The 22,846-nt window shown below is 40.6% G+C and overlaps 2 protein-coding genes across 2 annotated transcripts in view; one reads left to right on the forward strand and one right to left on the reverse strand.

The window, feature by feature from the left end:
* LOC129517451 (cytochrome b-245 heavy chain) overlaps window positions 1-3,369 on the forward strand; it is a 36,057-nt gene extending 32,688 nt beyond the window's left edge. The window contains exon 13 of the mRNA XM_055337298.1: window positions 932-3,369. Coding sequence (XP_055193273.1) covers window positions 932-1,058 — 127 coding nt within the window. The 3' untranslated portion in view covers window positions 1,059-3,369. The remainder of the gene's footprint in view (window positions 1-931) is intronic.
* Window positions 3,370-11,922: 8,553 nt separating this feature from the next.
* Window positions 11,923-13,083, reverse strand: LOC129518458 (glutamine synthetase-like). The gene is given in 1 exon segment (XM_055338595.1): window positions 11,923-13,083. A coding segment is annotated over 1 exon segment (1,122 nt). The 5' UTR covers window positions 13,069-13,083; the 3' UTR covers window positions 11,923-11,946.
* Window positions 13,084-22,846: the final 9,763 nt, after the last annotated feature.

A 22,846-nucleotide genomic window follows, 5' to 3' on the forward strand; every position in this document is an offset into this window, starting at 1 on the left:
GTCCCTACATTCAGTGTTTAGGTTTTGGGTCTAGAATCATAAGTTGCCGGACATCCTAAGGTCCTTTCTATCCTTTCTGAAACTTTGAGGGGCTCCTCTATCTTGCTACAACACTTGATAAACTCATGAAATCACCACAAATAGACCTTTCAGGCCTTTGCTTTTTATGCATTAATGAGCATATGAATCACTTGGGGGATCTTTTCACAATGCAGATGCTGATTTAGTAGGTCTAGGGTGGGGCCTTAGAATCTACACTTCTTTTTTTTAAGATTTTATTTATTTATTTGAGAGAGAGAATGAGCCAGCTGTTGAGCCTAAGCAGGGGGAGAGGCAGAGAGAGAAGCGGACTCCCCGCTGAGCAGGGAGCCCCATGCAGGGCTCCAGCCTAGGACCCCGGGATTATGACCTGAGCCAAGGGCAGATGCTTAATCAACTGAGCCACCAGGGTGCCCCGAGAATCTATATTTTTAAAAAGTTGACTAGGAGGCTACTGGTCTGGAACCACACCCTGAGGAACTAGGCTTTAGCATCTAAAACAGAGAGGGATGAAGCCCCACCCAGCTGTTGGCAGAGTCGGTGAACCGAAAGCAGACGTGTTCCTGATTTCTAGATGCTGGAGCGGGTTGGAGACATAGAGCCCTGAAGGCAATTAGTCCACAAACTCACAGATTCGCCACTGTTTTCTCTGTGGCAGAGATTTCTACAAACTCCACTTGAATATGGTTTCCCAGGGAAGTCAACTGCCTTCTGTAGCTGTCCCCACAAACAGGGCTGAGCCACTCTCGCACAGGGTTAGTGGGAAGGACAAAGGAGCAGGAGTTGGGGGGGGGGACTCCGCCGTGGAGCCAAAAATCAAGAGGAAGTTCCCCCATGTGCTTTGTAATCCAAAAGCCTGAAACTCTTTTATTTTTACTTTCTTTCCCCAAAGCACCAGAATAGGAGTTTTTCTCTGCGGACCTGAAGCCTTGGCTGAAACCCTCAGTAAACAGTGCATCTCCAACTCTGAGTCTGGCCCTCGAGGAGTGCATTTCATTTTCAACAAGGAAAACTTCTAACTGCTCTCTTCCATGATATCAGTGTGGGTTATGCTGCCAAGTACCTAACCTAATAATGCTAGTTGATGATGTAAGTTCCACCCCTCCCACCTTAAAAAAAAAAGAGAGAAAAAAATCAAACTGTAAGGGGAAGGTTTTCCTTGAAAGGAATGTCAAAGATTATTTGATAGTGATAATTTGCATTTGCATGGGGCTTTATGGTTTTCCGAGTGCTTTTACAAACTTGATTTCATGTTTCACTCACAACGATGCCAAAGAAAGGTAGGACAAGTGTGCACTTGACGGGATGAGCACTGGGTGTTATTCTATGTGTTGGCAAATTGAACACCAATAAAAAATAAATTTATAAAAAAAAAGAAAGGTAGGACAGGATTCCTGGACTCAGTGTTTAGGATAAAAAAATGTAGGGATGCAAAATGGTGAAGTAACTTCCCAAAGATTATGAAGCTTGGACCAGATCTAGTCCACGCGGCCCTGGGTTTGTTTGGCGGTCTTTCCGTGATCCCAGGCTGCCTGGAAATAGGCTCATATACTCCCCCAAAGGAAGCAACAACCCAGGGAGTGACCATTCATTTTCCATCTGGTGTTATATTTGTTATCATTATGTCAGATGGAATGACATTTTGCAAATATTTAGGAGGTAATACATGCCAAGAAGGATTGAACACTCAAGAGTGACAGGATGGACATCTGAGCATATACTCCAGGTTAGCAAAGCAGCACACCGACTGGGTCAGAGGTACTTCCTCCAGAAGAAGGAATGGAATTAATTAGCCTGGAATTAATGTATTACTCAGCATTTACAATGAGGCTTGGCAGAGTGGATACTCAATGAAAGTTTGTTGAATGAATGAATGAAAACATATTTAAAACCATACAAGGCCTGAGTAGAAATATTTTAAAGCCTTAAACTAAGAATTGTGACAAATGTGTACCTGATAGGCCCAGCTGCTTTAAATAGCATCTACCCCCTTGTTTTATTTAAATATACACACAAAATGGCTCTTATTTGTGTGACTACTGACTGGTTTATTGTTACATCATCATCAAATTTATGTCCTAGAAATAAAAATCCCCAGCTTACTGTGTAAGTATTGAATTTACACCCAGTAGAATGTTCTAGATGTCCATGAGTTCAAGAAGGAGTCTCTAAATCACTGTTAGTATGGCCAGAAACAGTTTTTTTTTTCTTTGAACCGCTCTTATTTCTGGAAACTAAAAACAGCTTTGTTTGCCCCACCCTCTGGAGCCACAGGTATTTAGAACTACTTAACTTTGGTAATAAGGAAGAAAGACAAGAGAGCTGGGGGAAGGACACAAAACTGGGTTAGGAGGAATGGGGAAGGGCAGAGGGAAAGAGAAGAGGAGGAGAGGGAGAGAAATAAAAAAAAAGGCAAAAAGGAAGGAGAGAGGTGGGGGGTCTCACCCCAGATTCCACAATCTTGTATGTATCGGATGGAGCCGATGGAGGCTTACACACACTCATTTTATTTTGATTCCATATGGCATTGAAGCTGAGAATTTTGAGGCTGGGTGGGGGGGTATATTTTGAGGACCAGGATGAAGTAGTGAGAACTCGGTTGTTCCTCTGGGCTCCCACGCTGCACAAGTCACTGCAGGCCCGTCCTGACAAGTCAGGCCTGCCTTGGGAATGTCACCTCCCCCAAACGTCCCAGCAAGCTTTTTCCTCAGAGAAACTTAGACCCAGCCTGTTCACACTGCACTCCAGGTTTCAGTTCATTCATTGACCAAATTTTTATTGTGCTATTACTCTGACTCAAGGCCCTGGTGCCCAGAGTTTCAATTCTTTACACCAGAATGTGAGCAAGAGGGGGAACCACAGTTCGAAGGAGTCTGAGAACCTTGGCCCTCTCTAACTTCCGTGACAGAAGTAAAACCAACTCCATCTGCTGCTCTGAAAATGTGTCTCCGGGGGTTTGTTTTGTTTTGTTTTGTTTTTTACCTTGATGACATCGTAGTTACCAAAACAGAGAGCCCTGCCCTGTGTTCTCCTGGTCCTGAGATGAAAAATGAATGTAAAAGTGCTCGTCGTAAATCCATTCCTCTCCCAAGCCGCTAGCTGCCAGCTGCCAGCACAGCTTTTCTGGCTTTTAGTATTTAGCACTTAGTACAGATACCGAGAGAATGATTAAGCATTGCTTTTAATCTCAAGGCTACAAAGGCTTTTCTTAGTTCTCCTGTTTTTGCAATATTACATTTATGAAATGTGAATTCTTGTAGGTGTTGTATTTGAATTGTTTGTGGGGGAGGGAGGGTTTGGGAGGTAATTCCTAGGAAGAACTATTAAAACTGTGCTAGACTATTAAAAATGAATGAGCATCCTTGGTGTCTGTGTTGTTAATCTTCTTCGTATTAAAGGGTGGGTTCATGAAGCAAGGATGTGCTCTGCCCTGGTGGGGCTGGGATTCTCTGTGTCTTTGCATGTGGCAGGCCACACAGGTCATGATTTATGGGTGAGGAAGGGGAAACTGAGTACTGAGTTTTGTGCTCATGTCCTGGTGACCCTCATGGCACTGGTATGAGGCATGAGTGTCACCTCATGCTGTAGACAGAATCTCGAAGGCAAAGAAACCCTAGTATGACTCCTCCCCCCTTTTTTTTCACTTCCACTCATTTTGTAGGCTCTGACTTTGCAGTTAGATGATTGTGAATATAGACATATGCTCATGGTTCTGTTTTGGCCATTGTTCTGAGTCAATCAGTTATGATCTGCTCTGTCTAGAAAATGGTTAGAGATGTGGGCATATGTTCTTCTGGGGGGTTGGCAAGTGCTGCCACAAGGGGAAAGGACATTACCTGAAAGAAATGCCAATGATAGGAGGACCTAATGTTGGGGCACCTGGGTGGCTCAGTGGTTGAGCATCTGCCGTCAGTTTAGGTCGTGATCCAGGGGTCTTGGGATTGAGTCCTGCATCGGGCTCCTCACAGGGAGCCTGCTTCTCCCTCTGCCTATGTCTCTGCCTCTCTCTGTGCGTCTCTCATGAATAAATAAATAAAATCTTTGAAAAAAAAAAAGAGCTAACATTTAGCAAAACACCTTCAATTATGCCAAACAGTTTACATACACTTCAGCTAATCTCTTAGGACACTGAAAGGTAGCTATTTTATCTCAATTCTGTTGATGAAAATCGAGGCCGAGGACAGAGGATAAACGATAGGCACCGACTATCTCACACCTACTGTGTAACTGTGTCAACATCAGCGCACACTTTTCTGGTGAAGAAGTCCCATGTTCTTTATACTACACTATCAGATTAGTCAAGGTATAAGTAACCAAGGATATTTTCAAAGCTATTGTGCAGGGTACAGATTATGCACTCAGAATAGCTGGGTAAGAAGTGCTGGCTGGGACACCTGGGTGGCTAAGCGGCTAAGCATCTGCCTTTGGCTCAGGACACGATCCCAGAGTCCTGGGATTGAGTCTCACATGGGGCTTCCAGCTCCACAGGGAGCCTGCTTCTCCTTTTGCCTCTGCCTCTCTCTCTGTCTCTCATGAATAAGTAAATAAAATCTTTAAAAAAAAATTTTTATAAAGAAACGATGGCTAACCCAATTCATGCTCATTTTTACTTTTATTTATATTTATTTATAATGTTTCTTCAGCTTTATTGACAGATAATGACCAATAAAATTGTAAAACATTTAAAACATCACGACGTGATGATTCGCCAAAAAATGTTTTTCCCAAGAAAAACTTTTACCTATACAAGGCAATGAACAAATCCAAAGAATTTAACACTGATACAGAACTATCACTTACTCTCTGTTCTATGTACAGGTGACTCTGCATCCCCTTTGCATTAGGGGTGGGTACTGTCAGTTTGTCCTGTTACTGATGGTATTAAGTTTGACCACCAGATTTCTCTGTTTCCATTTTACTTTTGTAACTAGGAAGTCCCATTTGGAGAATGCTTACTCTGTGACCATATGAATCTCATTTTCTCCTATAGCCTTTTTTTAAAAAAAAGATTTTATTTATTCATGAGAGACAGAGAGAGAGAGAGAGGCAGAGACACAGGCAGAGGTTCTGAGAAGCAGGCCCCACGCAGGGAGCCCGATGTGGGACTCCATCCCGAGTCTTCAGGATCATGCCCTGCGTCAAAGGCGGCGCTAAACTGCTGAGCCACCCGGGCTGCCGTCTCCTATAGCCTTTTACCCAGTCATTTTAGCATACATCAATGAAATTTCACTGAATCAAGTTTTATAACGATGGATACAAAATATATGGATTCTTAAACCTTAATAATTTGCCAATTTCTTTTTTTCTCCACATTTATTGAGATATAATTGACAACATGGTGTAAGTTTAAGATGTACGAACTATTGAATTAATACATTTATAAATCGCAGAATGATTACCACCATAGGGTTTGCTAACACCTCTGTCCCGTCACTTAATTACCATTGATTTGGGGGGTGGTGAGAACATTTAAGATTTAGTCTCCTAGCAATATTCAAGTATATAATACAATCAAGTATATATTATAATCACCATGTTGTACCTTAGATCCCCAGAACTTGTTCATCTTGTAACTGTAAGTTTGTACACTTTGGCCAATACCTCTCAATGTCCCCCACATCCCAGCACTGGGTAACCACCACTCTACTCTGTTTCTCTGAGGTCAGCTTTTATAGACTCCACATATATGTGAGATTATACAGTATTTGTATTTCCTTGTCCAACTTATTTCACTTAGCATGATGCCCTCCAATTTCATCCAGGTCATTGCAAATGCAGAATTTCCTTCTTTCTCGTGGCTGAATAATATTCTGTTGTATATATATGAAACATCTTCTTTATCCATTCCTCTGTTGCTGGGCACTTAGGTTGTTGGCTATTGTGAAATAATGCTGGAGTAAACATGGGAATGTAAATATCTCTATGAGATACTGATTTCAATTCTTTTGGATATATATACCCAGAAGTAGGATTGCTGATTCATAGGGTGGTTCTATTTTTAACTTTTTGAGGAAGCTGCATATTGTTTTCCACAGTAACTGCACCAATTTACATTCCTACCAGCAGTGCACAAGGGGTCCTTTTTATTCACATTCTTGCCAACACTTGTTATCACTTGTCTTTTTGATGGTAGCCATTCTAACAGATATGAGACAATATCTCATTGTGGTTTTAATTGGCATTTCCCTGATGTGAGTGATGGTGGGCACATTTTCATGTACCTGTTGGTCATTTGTATGTCTTCTTTGGAAAACTATTTAATTCCTCTGTCCAGTTTTTTTTAAGATTTATTTATTTATGATAGAGAGAGAGAGAGAGAGGCAGAGACACAGGAGGAGGGAGAAGCAGGCTCCATGCCAGGAGCCCGATGTGGGACTTGATTCCGGGACTCCAGGATCGCGCCCTGGGCCAAAGGCAGGCGCTAAACTGCTGAGCCACCCAGGGATCCCCCTCTGTCCAGTTTTTAATTGGATTGCTTGATTTTGCTGTTGAGTTGTAGGAGTTCTTTATATGTTTTAGATATTAACCCCTTATCCAATACATAATATATATATTTTTTCAATACATGATATTTTTTATTTTGATTGTTGTTTCCTTCACTGCGCAGAAGTTCTTGGTTTGATGTGGTTCTGCTTATTAATTTTTGCTTTTGTTGTTTGTAGTTTTGGTGTCTTATCCAGGAAATCACTGCTAAGACCAATGTCAAGGAATTTTCTCCTTACGTTTTCTTGTGGGAGTTTTATGGTTTCAGGTGTTAAGTTTAAGTCTTTAATCCATTTTAAGTTCATTTTTGTGAGTAGTGTCATATAGAAGGATTTCATTCTTCTCATGTGGTTATCCAGTTTTCCTAGCACCACTTATTAAAGAAGCCATCCTTTCCCCCATTGAATATTCTTGACTCCTCTGTCAAATATTACTTGACCACATATGTGGGGGGTTATCTCTGGGCTATCAGTTCTGTTTTATTGGTCCATGTGTCTGTTTTTATGCCAGCACCATACTGTTTTGATTACTGTAGCTTTGTAGTATAGTTTGCCTCTAGCTTTGTTCTTTCTTAAGATTGCCTTGGCTATTCGGGGTCTTTTGTGGCTCTATACAAATTTTAGAATTGTTATTCTATTTCTGTGAAAAATGTCATGAGCATTTTGATAGAGATTGCACTGAATATATAGATGGCTTTGGGCAATATGGACATTTTAACAATATCAATTCTCTTGATGCATAATATGAGATATCTTTCCATTTGTTTCATCTTTTCCAATTTCCTTCATTCAATTCTTATAGTTGTCAGTGTACAGATATTTCACCACGTTGGTTAAGTTTATTCCTAAGTATTTTATTATTTTTGATCTCATCATGAATGAGATTGTTTTATTTCTTTTTTAGGTGTTTTGTTGTTAGTGTATAGAATCACAGCTGTTTTTTGGATGCTGATTTTTGTATCCAACTTTACTGAATTCATTGATTACTTCTAGCAGTTTTTTGGTGGAGTCTTGACAATTCTCTCTATGCAAGATCATATCATCTACAAACAAAGACAATTTTACTTTCCCTTTACTATTTGGATGTCTTTTATTTACTTTTCTTGCCTGATTGCTCTGTCAAGGACTTCCAGTACTGTGTTGAATAGAAGTAAAAAGAGTAGGCACCCTTGTCCTGTTCTTGATGTTAGAGGAAAGCCTTTCAATCTTCCACCACTGAGTATGATGTTAGCTGTGGGCTTGTCATGTATGGACCTGACAATATTGAGGCATCTTCATTTTATACCCAATTTGTGAGAATTTTTTATCATGAAAGGATTTTGAAACATTATATGGTCTTATTCATTTGGGGAATATAAAAAATAGTGAAAGGGAATAAAGGGGGAAAGGAGAGAAAATGAGTGAAAATATCAGCGAGGGTGACAGAACATGAGAGACTCCTAACTCTGGGAGATGAACAAGGGGTAGTGAGTGGGGGGTTGGGATGACTGGGTGATGGGCACTAAGGGGGGCACTTGACAGGATGAGCACTGGGTGTTATGCTATATGTTGGCAAATTGAACTCCAATAAAAAAATAAATAAATACAAAGCAAACTAAAAAAAAAAAGAAAGGATTTTGTATTTTGTCAAATATTTTTTCTACATCTATTGAGATGGTCACATGATTTTTATTTTTTTATTAATGTGGTATATTATATTTATTGATTTATGTATATTGAATAATCTTTGGCTCTCAGGGACAAATCCTACTTGATCATGGTGTATGACCCTTTTAATGTTCTGTTGGATTTGGTTTGTTGGTATTTTGTTGAGAATTTTTGCATCTGTGCTCATTAGGGTTATTATTTTAAGATTTTATTTATTTATTCATAGAGATGCAGAGAGAGAGAGAGAGGCAGAGACACAGGCAGAGAGAGAAGCAGGCTCCATGCAGAGAGCCCGACGCGGGACTCCATCCAGGGTCTCCAGGATCACGCCCTGGGCTGCAGGCGGCACTAAACCACTGTGCCACCGGGGCTGCCCTCATTAGGGTTATTAACCTATAACTGTATTCATTTTTTGTGATGTCCTTACCCAGCCTTGGTATCAGGGTAATGCTGGCTTTCTAAAATGAGTTTGGGAATGCTCCCTCCTCAGTTTTTTTGGAAGAGTTTGGGATAGATTTGTGTTAATTCTTCTTTTTTTAAAAAAATTATCTATTTATTAGAGAGGGAGAGAGCATGCACACAAGATGGAGGAGGGGCAGAGGAAGAGAATGTTCAAGCAGACTCCAGCAAGCCAGCAGGCCAACACAGGGCTTGATCTCAGGACCCTCATATCATGAGCTGAGCTGAAACCAGGAGTCAGATGCTCAACCCACTGAGCCACTCAGGCACCCCTGGGTTAATTCTTTAAATGTTTGGTTGAATTCACGAGTTAAACCATCTGGTCCTAGAGTTTACTGTGTTGGGAGGTTTTAGATTACTGATTCAATCTCCTTTCTTGGTTTCTTCAGATTTGTATTTCTTTATGATTCAGGCTTGGTAGCTTGAATGTTTCTAGGAATTCATCCATTTCTTCAAGATTATCCAGTTTGTTGGTGTATAATTATTCATGGTATTCTCTCATGATCCTTTGTATTTCTGTGGTATCGGTTGTAATGTCTCTTATTTCTGATTTTATTTATTTGAGTCACATCTCTTTAATTCCGAGTTAGTCTAACTAAACTTTTGTCATTTTGTTTATCTTAACATAGATACCAGCTCTTAGTTTCATTGATATTTTCTGTTATTTCTCTGGCGTTTATTTATTTTTGCTCTGGTCTTCATTTCCTTTCTTCTGCTAACTATGGGCTTAGTTTGTTTTTCCATTTCTAGTTCCTTGAGAATTAAAGTTAGGTTGTTTATTTTAGTTGTTTCTGTAAGCATTTATTTCTATAAACTTCCCTCTTAGAACTGCTTTTGCAGCATCCCATAGGTTTTAATATGTTGGGCTTCCATTTTTTTCTGTTTAGGGACATTTTTCAACTTATCTTTGATTTCTTCTTTGACCCATTAGTTATTCAGAAGTATTTGCTTAATCTCCACATATTTGTAAATTTTCCAGTTTTCTCCAGCTATCAATTTCTGGCTTTGTACCATTGTGGTCAGAAGACCCTTATGATTTCAATCTTCTTAAATTTGTTAAGACTTGTTTTATGACCTATCATTTGATCTATCCTGGGGAATGTTTTGTGTGCATTTGAGAAGAATATTTATTCTGTTGCTTTTGGATAGAATGTTCTGTATGTGTCTGTTATTTCCATTTGGTCGAAAGTATGGTTAAAATCCAATGTTTCCTTGATTTTCTTTCTGGATGGTCTGTCCATTGTTGAGAGTGGGATATTAAAGTCCTCTACTATTACTGTATTTTCTAGTTCTTCTTTCAGATCCATTAAAATTTGCTTAATAAATTTAGAGACTCTAATGTTGGGTGTATATATATTTATGATTGTTATATCTTCTTGACTAATTGATCCCTTTATTATTATATTACCATCTTTGTCTCTTATTACTATTTTTGGCTTAAAGTCAATTTTTTCTGATGTAAGCATAGCTACCTCTGCTTTCTCTTGTTTTTCACTTGTGTGGAATATGTTTTGCCATCTCTTTCAGCTTATATGTGTTCTTAAAGCTGAAGACTCTCTTGTAGGTAGCATACAGTTGGATCTTATTTTTTATCCATCCAGCCACTGTGCCGTTTGATTGGAGAATTCAATCCACTAACATTTAGAATAATTATTGATAGGCAAGGATGTACTAATGCCATCTTTTAAAATGTTTTCTGGCCATTTTGTAGTTCCATTTTTCTTTCCTCCTTTCTTACTGCCTTCCTTTGTAAATTAATGATTTTCCATAGTGCTGCGATTTGATTCCCTTCTCTTTATTTTTTGTGTATGTATTGTATATTTTTGCTTTGTGGATCCCATGAGGTTTACATTAAACATCATATACATACATATGTATCAGTCTATTTTATACTGATAACAATTTAATTTTGATCACATACAAAAACTGTAAGCCTTTATTCCTCCTTTTGTTTTTGATGTCATCATTTACATCTTTTTATGTTGTATAATCATTAACAACTTGTTGAAGCTATAGCTATTTTTAATACTTTTTTCCTTTAACCTTTATACTAAAGCTAAGTAGTTAACATGTTGCTATATTATAGTATTAGAGGAGTCTATAACCGACTCTGTGCTTACCTTTACCAGTGTGTTTTATATTTTTACATGTTTTCATGTTGCTAATTAGCATCCTTTTGTTTCAGCTTGAAGAATTCTTTTCAGCATTTTTTTTCCTTTTTAAAAAGTTTTAATATATCAAAAGGCCTGCTTTAGTGACATGCTAGTCCCATCAGAAAATAATCCTAATAACCCCTTGTCAGTAACATGCAAGTTGACCAGCCAACTCTTTTTTCTAAACCTCTGTGTGTACATGTGTGTCTTTTAAACCAAAGCCACGGGGCTCAGGTGACTCCTCCTTCTACACCGTGCTTTCCACCTGTCAACCGGCTGGTGTCTACCCCCAATTGCAGAAGGGTGGGCAGGGCACATGGGAGCCCTATAGTGGCAATGAGGGAAGACCAAGTCTCCACTCAGTAGGAGATCCTTATTTCCAGACTATTCACCTCAAATCTGGCTCTCCGTGACCAGAATGTTTTTCCTCCTTTAGGAAAAAAACCACACATATCTGCACACCCATATATATAATTTTTTTTGTTTTTACATTTAAATATAAAAATACTACTCTTGCTTTGTGTTATAAATGGAGGACCAAGCAATAAGAACTTTTTCTGCTAAGGTAGGTCAATCCATCCTTACACTGAGCTTGTCTTCAGGTGAGGGCTATCTCGCTCCAGGCAGGGGAAGCCCTGCACCAGGAGGATGGGAGGCACATTCCCGCCTGATTCTCTCATAAGTCTCACTTTTAATAGAAAGTTGGTTATAACTTTATTCGAAGTGGAACTTCCCACCAGGAAGGGAAATACTAACCTAACCCCAGAGTAAGTAACCCTCCCCCACCTCAACACTCAGCTACCTCGAAGAAAGAGCCCTCCCCCTCCCTTCACAAACACTATTCTCTGTCCGGATAGCTATGCCTATTGGACAAACACACCTTATTAAATGGGAACAGTGGTTATGTCTCCCTACCCCCTCCCTACTAACATACTAGACAGCTTTCAGTGACAGGGAAAAAAAGGGGGGAGGGTGTAAAAAATTAAGAACTTGACCCCTCTATCCTGGCCAAAGAAAGCAAGAGATATTAACTGGGCATGAGGAATAAAAAAAGACCTTGATATTCTGCCCTTTGATTTACAGCTATTAGGACAGTCAAGAGAGGGGCAAACACGGAGGCAGGATGGAGAATTAGGAGGGGTTCGATGGCTGCAAGTCTAGTCCGCTTAGTTTTTGTACTGGAAGGGTTCATCGCCAGTTTCGTTGAGAAGACATGTGCGGATGAGGGCTTCTGTCACCAAAAAGGGGTCGCAGTTGGCAGAGGGGTGATGGTCTTCAACGTAACCCTTCTTCTCCTGGCCGACAGTCCGGGGAATGCGGATGCTAGCACCATGGTTGGCCACGCCGGCAGAAAAGTCGTTGATGTTGGATGTCTCATGGAATCCAGTTAGGTGCCAGGCATTATCCAGGGCTCCCTTGGGATCGTAGGCTCAGATGTGGTACTGGTACCACTTGCTCAGTTTCTCAATGGACTCCTCAATGTACTTTAGACCATTCTCCTCTCGCATGGCCTTGGTGCTGAAATTGGTGTGGCAGCCTGCACCATTCCAGTTTCCGGGAATGGGCTTAGGATCAAAGGTTGCTATCACTCCAAAGTCTTCACATACACGATGCAAGATGAAACGGGCCACCCAGAGATGATCTCCCATGTTGATTCCTTCACAGGGTCCTATCTGGAATTCCCACTGGGCAGGCATGACCTCAGCGTTTGTCCCAGCAATCTTGATGCCAGCGTACAAGCAGGACCGGTAGTGAGCCTCCACGATATCCCTGCCATAGGCTTTGTCCACTCCCACACCACAGTAGTACAGACCTTGGGGCCCAGGGAAGCCATTGGAAGGCCAACCAAAAGGGTGCCCATCTGTGCCCATGAGAGTATATTCCTGCTCCATTCCAAACCAGGGGTGCTGGTTGCTCACCATGTCCATTATCCGTTTACAGGTATGCCTTAAATTGGTTTCTGCAGGCTTTCTGTTGTATTTGAAGACTTCACAGAATACCAGCTTGTTGGGGTCTTTGCGGAAAGGGTCGCGAAACATGGCAGCAGGGACAAGATATATGTCACTGTTGGAACCTTCAGATTGAAAGGTGCTAGAGCCATCAAAATTCCATTCAGGCAACTCTTCAACACCCTTGGGCTCACTGTCCAAGGTCCAGGTCTTGCAATGTAATCCTTCTCCAGTCCCCTCAATCCAAATATACATAGCTTGCACTTTCTTGCCCTGAGGCAGGGACATGTACACCTGCTTGATGCCTTTGTTCAAGTGGGAACTCGCAGAGGTGGCCATGGTGGAAGTTGTTCTGGGTGGGTCGCAAGCAGCAGGGCAGGCAGGCTGCGAGAGTGAGGTTTGGTGAGGAGAGGAGGCCGGGGCGCTGCTCAGAAGCTCCCCTCCGCTCCCATTCTCGGCTCTGCCTCTTTTCAGCATTTCTTATAAGGTATATTTATTGGTGATAAAGTCCCTTTGTTTATTAGAGAGAATCCTTATTTTTGCCTTCAATTCTGTAAAGGAGTGCTGCTGGGTAAGGTATTCTTGGTTGGCACTTTCTTTCAGCACTTTGAATATATGATCCCATTCTCTCTTGGCCGATAAGGTCTCTGCTGAGAAATCAGCTAATAGCCTTACAGGGGTTTCCTTGTATGAGATTTTTTTTCCCTTGCTGATTTTAAAATTCTCTTTTTGTCTTTTGTTTTAGACAGTTTTATTATGTATCTTGAAGAAAATTGTTTTGTATTAAAATCTTTAGGTGACTTATTAGCTTCATGAACTTGGATATTCAAATCTCTTCCCAGAGTTGAGAAATTCTCAGCCATTATTTCTTTAAATAAGCTTTCTATCCCTTTCCCCATCTCTTCCTCTTCTGTGCCTCCAATGATGTATACATTTTTTTCTTTTTAGGGTGTCTTACAACTTACCTAAGCTTTCTTCATTCTTTTTCGTTCTTTTTTTTTCTCCTTGACTAGATAATTTCAATTGATTTGTCTTCTAGCCCACTGATTATTCTGCTTGCTCCAGTCTGCTGTTGAAGCTCTTAATTGGATTCTTTAATTCAGTCATTTTATTTTTTAGCTACAAAATTTCTGCTTGGTTCTTTTTCATCATTTTAAAAATCTCTTTGTAGTGTTCCTCATTTCATTCTTATCTTGCTTTCCTGATACTATGTTTAAAAATATTTTATTTATTCATAAGAGAGACAGAGAGTGAGAGGCAGAGACACAGGTAGAGGGAGAAGCAGGCTCCCTGCTGGGAGCCTGATGTGGGACTCGATCCCAGGACTCCAGGATCACATCTTGACCAGAAGGCAGATGCTCAACCACTGAGCCCAGGCATCCCTCCTGATACTATTAAATTGTTTATCTGAGTTCTCTTATAGCTCTATGAGCATCTGTAGAATAATTATTTTGAATTGTTTGTCAGGTAATTCCTGGTTCTCCATTTCTTTGGGGACAGCTGCTGAGGTTTTACTGCATTTCTTTGTGGCATCATGTTTCCCTGATTCTTCGTGATCCCTGTAACCTTGCATTGGTGTCTGCACATTTGAAGAAGCAGTCACCTCTCTCAGGCTTTATGGACTGAATTCAGTAAGGGAAACTTTTCACCTGTGTGTGGGGGCACATTGGATCAAGTTGTAATCCACTGGGTCTAGCGGTGCAAGTGCCAGGTGTGGGGGTACATGGCAGCACCAGATCTGGAGAAAAGTATTCTCTTTGGCTCAGTCCATTGGGACCCATAGCATCAATAACTATGTGGTCCTTAGCACTGTGAGATGTCTACAGTGGCTGTGAGGGCCATTGAGATCCTCAGTAGCACCTCCAGTTCCAGGAGGTAAGGATCAAGGTAGGCAGTGGTGGTGTCCTGGTGGTATATGCAGACCTAACTATGGGGGCCAGCTGCAGGTGCTTATGCGGTGGCTGGGGCCAGTTGCAGACATACTCCAGTTGATGGGCACCAGGGCAGGTAGCAAGGGCTGGGCTAACTATGGGCTCACTAGCAACTGCAGAAGACCTGACTATTGTTGTACTCTCCAGTGGCTGCATACCCTCACCATAGGAGTGCACGCTGGTGACAGGTTCTGGCTGGGGGTGTACACATAAAAGCTGGATGGGCTAGCTCTAGGTAGGCATGGTCATGCTGGCCAGTGATGAAAGACAGGGCCTGATCTGGGCCCACAAGTAGCTGCAAAAGCCCTGGTTGTTGGCACACTCACTCATGGCTGTACACATTCCCCCTGTGCTTGCTGGCTGCAGTAGAGGCCAGTGACTGGGTCAGGACAATGGTGGGCAGGTGCACAGCTGAAGGTGCTAGCCTTCAGGACAGGCACCGGTAGTGGGGTCATTAAGGAGGGCCCTAGTCTCATGTCTTCCATTCGTGCGGCTGCAGAAGCTAGCACTGGCTGTGAGCAGGGCTCCTGGCCTCTGGTGGTTGTGGATAGGGGCTCCGATGGGTGGCCCAGCCACAGAGACTTCAATGGCTGCAGGTGCTGGTCTCGGTCCATGGTGGTGCTGAGAGGGGGGAAGGTCAGGAGAGACTCAATCAGCTGGGTTCAGCAAATGAATACCTGTGGGGCACAAGCTGGAGAGATGTGCACAGGGTCTGTGGCATCTGTGCAGACTTTTGGCTTCATCAGTGACAAAACCTGCAGCTTTTCTGCACAGTGGGTCTCTGGGAACAATGATTGCTGCTGCTGTGTGTTTGCTAATAACAGCCTCTGCTTTTCTTCCTTATTCTTAGCTGGCTCACCACATCTCAACTTTGCAGGTCTGGGTGGGGTGACACTGAAGCGGAACCTTTGTGCAGTATCCCAAGAGACTGGGGAAGCTGGTCACTCAACCCTTTTTGGGCAAGAGGAACTCTTTCTAGTCAGGAAGTTCTTTCTTGGTGTTGAACAATGCTAGCCTGGAAGGTGCAATGATGTGGGCAGAATGAATCTGTTTTCCTTCTCTTTTTGTGTGATTACTCTCACTTTTTTGTTCCAGTGTTTCTAAAATGTCCTATGTGGGCCCTGGAGCTCCCCCAGAGCTGTTTTTGTCCATGGATAGTGTCTACTTATTAAGCTTTGTGGGGAGGGAGACCAGGTTCTCCTATGTCACCATTTATTTCATGTAACCTAATTTTTACTTTTAAACTAAAATCAGACCTATCAAGAAATGCAATCATTTGTCTTGGAGAAAAGAAGGTTCTAGGATGACTCAATAATATTTATGAAATTGAAATCTACTTTTTGATACTTATTTTATTTATAATGTATTTATATCTGGCAGAGAATGGCCAGTTATCCACATCGTGTGTGTATATTATGAAATAACATTGCATGAGGAAGAAGCTAAATTATAAAAGGACAGAATTTCACAGCTCTAAGTGTTCTTGGGTAAAAAACAAATTGCTGGTGGAGGCTAGAATGTCTAACCCCTAGAGATTTCTAAAAATTCTACAAAAGTTCAACCAGAGGGCCCGAGATTCTTTTAAAACTGTAGTCTTGGGGCACCTGGGCGGCTCAGTGGTTGAGCGTCTGTCTTTGGCTCAGGTCATGACCCCAGAGTCCTGGGATCGAGTCCTGCGTCTGCCTATGTCTCTGTCTCTCTCTCTGTGTCTCTCTTGAATAAATAAAATCTTTAAAAAATAAATGAAACTGTAGTCTTTATCATCTTGATGAAGAATGAGGTAGTTTCAGCAATTGGATATTCTAATTAATACTAATGATTGTTAACAGATGACCAGTTTTCAAGGAATCAGGATACCATAGTTTAAGAAGAGATCAAATTTTTGATGTTTACTGTGTTGTGGGGAAGTACTAAGGAAGACTGTACATGAAGAGTGGCGACTGTGAGTTTATTTTCACAATTGTACTCAGAACTAGTGACCTGGAGGCTGTGCCTGTCTGACATTTGGAAATAGCCCAAAGTATTCTGTTCTGAAATTTATCCTTCAGAGAAGACTACTGAAAATACAGTAAACCTGATATATATATAGGCTCAAAAGTTCTTCATAAATTTTAGAATTGCATTCAAAGATTAAGTAATCCCTAAGTTTACCATTATGTTAGATCACTCGATTACTAAACATCGCTTCCTCTTTTCAGTCATGCCATTCCCAATTAAGTAACAATAACATCTCTAACCCTCCCACTCACATGGAAACAGCTCAGGTCAGATGGGGGGAAATTTCGGGACATGAGGCATGAGTCACCTTTGTCCTTTCCAAAGGCTTTTAGAGCAAATTTCAGAGCTCCTTGGGTAGGTTGATAAGAGTAAAAACCATGCTATCTGAACATCTCCTGAGGTTCACTAATGTACTTGGCACCCCAGGGCACCCTATCCACAGGGGCCATTCCAGATCTGGCTACTGAAGGACCACAGACCTATCTGATCACTCTGTTTTCCAGTTGGAGGCTCTGCATAGCCCACAGCTAAAATATTAAACTCAGAGGTCTGTGTTGCCAACTTCATGCTGCATTTATTACTTGCTGTTTCATTCTGTGAGGGCAAATGTGCCCAGGACTTTACTGAGATTGAAGGTAACAGCAAGTTGGACCACATCCAACTCAAAGTGGAAGTAGGCTGTCAAACATCCTTTAAAACTATGAGTTTTTGCACTTTTTTCTGCAAGTGTTCAGCAACCTTTACATTCCATTTGGTTTATCTAAAAATGCATTTTGAGACATCTTCTTTAAGGTATTGTATATCAAAGGGTGAGGAGTTGGGAATAGGGAAAAAATAAAACACAAACAGATGGTATCAGCATTAACTACAGGGAGAGAAACGAAATGGGGAATATTAAAATAAAATAGAGCAGTTCTTTTTCCTTGATTTAAAAAAAAGCAAATAATGCTTAAATTGATTGCAATCTGGCCTCAGTTTTCTACGTATCTCTGTATCCATCTCCTCTGCAATGTGACTTTGCAGTTTCTTCTGTCAAAAGGAAGTCTCTGGCAGCCCTGGTGGCTTAACTGTTTAGTGCCACCTTCAGCCCGGGGTGTGATCCTGGAGACCCAGGATCGAGTCCCACAAAAGGCTCCTTGAATGGAGCCTGCTTCTCCCTCTGCCTGTGTCTCTGCCTCTCTCTCTGTGTCTCTCATGAATAAATAAATAAAATCTTTTTAAAAAGAGGAGGAGTCTGTAGGCTTACCCCTTGAATTTGGGCTCTTCTTGTGACTTGCACGGATCAATCAGATGCAGCAGAATTGATGTGTGAGTTCCAGAGTCTAGACCTCAAGAAACCTGACATGCTTCTGCTCTATCTTTTGCTCTTTCACCTTTTTCATGATAGTATGTCCTAACTAGCTTGCTTGGAGATGAAACATGTAGGGCAGAGCAGAGTCAGCCTACCAGTGCCCAACCAAGACACCAGACATATTCGAGAGAGCTCAAGATTAACAGAGCTTTCTAGGCAACCTATGGCTGACTGCAGATGCATAAATGAGCCCTGATCACATCAACAGAATCACCCAGATGACTTGTAACTGGATGCATAGAAAATGTAAATAATTGTTGTTTAAAACCTCTAACTTTAGGGCAATTTGTTATGTGACAAAGCTACTGATAGAAATGATATCAAAAGTTGATGAAAGAGATGGATGGGTCCAATATGACAGTTTTAGGTGATTATATCCATGCTTACATTGCAATGGCAAACTTTTATGGGAATTACCATAAGGTACCTATTGACTTTACTTCGAGGAAAACACTATATCCTCGGAATCATCATGACTTACATGGAGTTATGCTTGCTTTGAAAATCCTGGGGTTCTTAGAGCCTAAAGGTGTTGTTATACAGAAAATACAGGTAATTTATATTAGACACTTCTATCTCAATCCCTAGTACATTGTTTCATCCATGTAGAAATAAGCTATCTGGCAGTCTTACGATCTGAAATAGAAGTAAAAAACTGGAGATGAGGGCAGGGAGGAAGTGTCTGGGCAACGAAAATGGAACTAAAATTCATCAACAGTACATTAAACTCTGGTAAAACCAATCAGAAACTCACCCAGAGCTTTTTTTACTTGCCATAGCGAGCTTAGCAAGCTTGGTCCCAAATCCATACTTTATGAGAAGTGGTGAGTGAAAAGAAACGAGAAGAGTTTGTATACACCATTGTATGTATACTTACAATTTGGTACAATACGTGTAATGGCAATCACGTGTTTAATAGTCCACTCACAAAACATGTTAAGTCAGCTCAAACATTCAGACGTAATGGTTAAGATTTTTGCCCATGCCCATGTTTAAAGGGTAAATCTTTAATCATCCAGAAAGTGCAGACATTGAGAATGACTTGCAACAGGTGTTCCCAGAGGGCTTAAGTTTTATGTTATTAATATGTCTGATTTTTTGTAAGTTTTGTATCATTAGCATGAACAAACCAGTACAGTAATGTCCAGATTTCTGGGGGAGGGGAGAAGAGAACTTGTGTAGATTCTGCCTAAGTAAAATTTATGAATTGATTGAAAGATCCAAATAAAGAATTAGTTTGCTCTAAAATCAGGGAGGGAAAATAAAAATTATGTGATATTCAAGGCATTAAAAGAAGAAAAATCGAATTTTTATTTTTCTGTAAATAATTCCTTAAGTCTTCTGCTAGAAGCGAAAAACAGACTACACTAACTACTTTTTCACTTTCCACTTTCTTAGTGGCATTTAAAAAACACAATTCGCTATTTGCAGAAATGACGATGTGTTGACCTTCTGGTTAAAGGTCTGCTGCAGGGGTGTTGATCGCTTTGAGACAGCAGATAACTATTACTTGTCTCTAAAAGTTTACACTGGCCCAATGAATCAAAAACATGCCTAACATGTAGAAAATGATCGTCCTGTTAAGTAGTCATGAAACACGCAAGCTGCACGGCAAAGACGGATTTAAGTATGTAATAACATTTAGATACTTCCAGTTCAAGGTGGCGAACCAACCCTAAGCAATTTTCCTCCTCTCACCCCCAAGGCTCTTAAAGTGCATTAAAAATAGATAATTGTATAACTCCGCAAAGAGACTAGATGAGGACCTCAAGGGATAAAAGGTTTCAATATATTTCTAGAAGCTGGATAGTTGGTAGAGAAATGATAATTTGGGGCGCCTGGGTGGCTCAGTGGTTGAGCGTCTGCCTTCAACTCAGATCATGATTCCGGGGTCCTGGGACTGAGTCCCACATCGAGCTCCCTGCACAGAACCTGCTTCTTCCTCTGCCTATGTCTCTGCCTCTCTCTGTGTGTCTCTCATAAGGAAATAAATAAAATCTTAAAAAAAAAAATAAATGGTAATTCATGAATTAGGAGGGAGGAAACCAAAACCAGAAGTATCTGAAGAGGAGGCCAAAGCTTAGAAAGATGCCCTACTTACCCTGAAGGATGCCAGAGAGTTTAGGGATGTGAGATTATCAGATTTAAAGGAGGAGAAAAGAGACATGGAACTGAAAAGAGTCCATTATCCAACCAATAGAAGTTCCAGAAAGACAATATAGAGATAGCAGGTACAAGAAAAGTATCAAAGGAAATAAGAGATAATTTATCTGAGCTAAATAACACAAATCATCACATTAATAAGGTCCACTGAGTAATCAGTTACACATGACATATATGTACATATATATACATATTAATAATATGTATTACTATTTTTAACTTTGGGTTGAGTTGTATGCTAGGATTATTTTTCCTTCTCTATGGATCTAATGTCATGACTATACCACGAAAAAGGGAATATTCCTAGAGTGATATTTAAATAGATTCTTTTTAAAAATCTTCGCAGGGTATCCCTGTCCTGTTTTCCATTGGTCGAGTTCACTTCAAGGAATGTAGCCCTTCATGATATTGTGATATAATCAGTACTATACATACTTTGGTCTTCATTCCAGGCTTCTGGCCAGAGCTCCTTAAACCTTTGTAATTTCCTAAGCAATAAAGGCACTAGAAGTCTTTTTGGTTCTAAGGTTTGGTCTTTGACCCAGTTCCTGACACAGAACTCCTAAATCTCTTGGAATTTCCTGAGTGATAGGAACATTTTTGGTTCTAATGAAGTGACTCTTGATGGGCTCCTGGATGGCTTCAAGATGGAGGCCTGTCTCCTGAAAAAGCACACCATGATTAGAAGCTTGGAAATTTCAGCCCTACCCACCCATTCTCCAGGGAGGGTAGGGGGGCTGGAGACTAATTTAATAATTGAACCAACCTCCATAAGAATCTCTGAACTACAGAGTTCAGAGAGCTCCCAGGTTGCTAAACTCCTCAAGGTGCTGAGAGGGTGACATAGCCCAAGAGGGCAGGAAAAGTCAAGCCCTCCCACATACCTCTCTTTAAACACCTCTTCCACCTGGCTGTCTCTGAGTCGAACCTTTTGATAATGAACTGATGATCTGATAAGTAAACGGTTTTCTTGAGTTCTGTTGAGTGGCTCTAAGAGACCATCAAACCTGAAGAGAGGGTCAGGGGATCTCTGACTTAGAGCTGGTCAGTCAGAAGTACAGATGACAGCCTGAGACTCATGACTGGCATCTGAAATGGGAGCAGAGTTGTGGGACTCAGCTCTGAACTTGTGAAATCTGAGTTACCTCCAGGTAGAAAGTGTCAGAACAAGTGAATTGTAGGACACCCAGCTGATGTTGGGCATTTGGTCAGTCTGGGGAAATGTCCACATGTTTTGTGACCAGAAGTGAAATGGTGTCAAAAGGAAAAACAGTTTTTCCTTTTTTCCACTCCCCTCCCCAACACACACACACACACACACACACACACACACACACACTTTCAGAGTGTATCATCTAGCCTCGGTGGCATGTCAGGAACTAGACCTCCTGTACTTTGTTGGGACATTTCATTTAGGTCTGGAAGAAAAGGAGCAATCAACACACATGGGGCTCTGTCCAAGAGGGCCTTTAAGGAGACATTTAAGGGAACCTGAGAGGAAGCACACAGTTTGTGTCCTTTAACCTAGTTAAACACTCAACTGTGAAGCAGAACAAAAATATTTTCAGATTTCCATTTCCTTTCCTTGATTTATTGATATATGACATATGTAAAGCAAAGTATATAATGAACACTGATCTTAAATGTACAACTCAACAAATGTGTACATACATAGGTGCCTGTGTAACACCACCCAGATCAATATAGAGAGCATTTCTGGAAACCAATTTTCATCATGCCTCTTGACAATCAATACCCTGCCCCCTAGAGGTAACCATTATTCTGATTTCTAATATCATATATTTCTTTTTGGAAGCTCTTGAGTTTCATGGAAACAGAATCTTGTAGTATATGCAGTTTTGTGTCTTTTGCTCAAAAATATTCCCGAGATTCATCCATGTAATGGGAGGCAGGAATTTGTTCTTTTTCATTGTGTAATCTTCAATTGTATGACTCCACTAAAATTGATTTATCCATTCTCCATTAGTAACACTTGGTTTATTCCCAGTTTTTGGCTATCATGAATAAAGCTTTACAAACATTTTTGTCTGTCTTTTGGTAAACATGCATTTATATCTCTTGGGCAAATACGTAGGAGTCAAATTCCTAGATCATAGGGCAAGTGTATGTTTAGCTTTACTAGACATTGCCAGACTTTTCCAAAGTGGTTGTCCCAATTTATACTCCTACTAGCACTATGAAGGTATAGTAATTAAGATAGTGGGGTGTTGGGGCAGAAAAGTTGGCAAATATATATATATATATATATATATATTAACATTTATATATATGTTACGTTCAAATTTGTATGTATTTAAGTTAATATTATATATTATAAGTATATATTAATGTGCCATTGCAATTAAGTCAAGGGAAAGGATGGTCTTTTTTTATAAATGTTGCTGGAGCAATTGTACATCCATATGGAATAATATGGACCTCAACCTCTACTTCATACTACACCCCAAAATTAGAGAAAACATAGACTTAAGTGACCTAAATTGAAAAGGTAGCAAACAAAACTTCTAGACTAGAACAGAGGAGACTATATTTATGATCTTGGGGATAAGCAAAGATTTAATAAACACTATACAATGATCAATCACTATCCATAAAGAAAAAAAATAAAAATCAGACTTTATAAAATTAGGAACTACTATTCATCAAAAAATAT

This window comes from Nyctereutes procyonoides, unplaced genomic scaffold (assembly GCF_905146905.1).
Source record: "Nyctereutes procyonoides isolate TBG_1078 unplaced genomic scaffold, NYPRO_anot_genome, whole genome shotgun sequence".
In the NCBI taxonomy this organism is placed as follows: domain Eukaryota; kingdom Metazoa; phylum Chordata; class Mammalia; order Carnivora; family Canidae; genus Nyctereutes; species Nyctereutes procyonoides.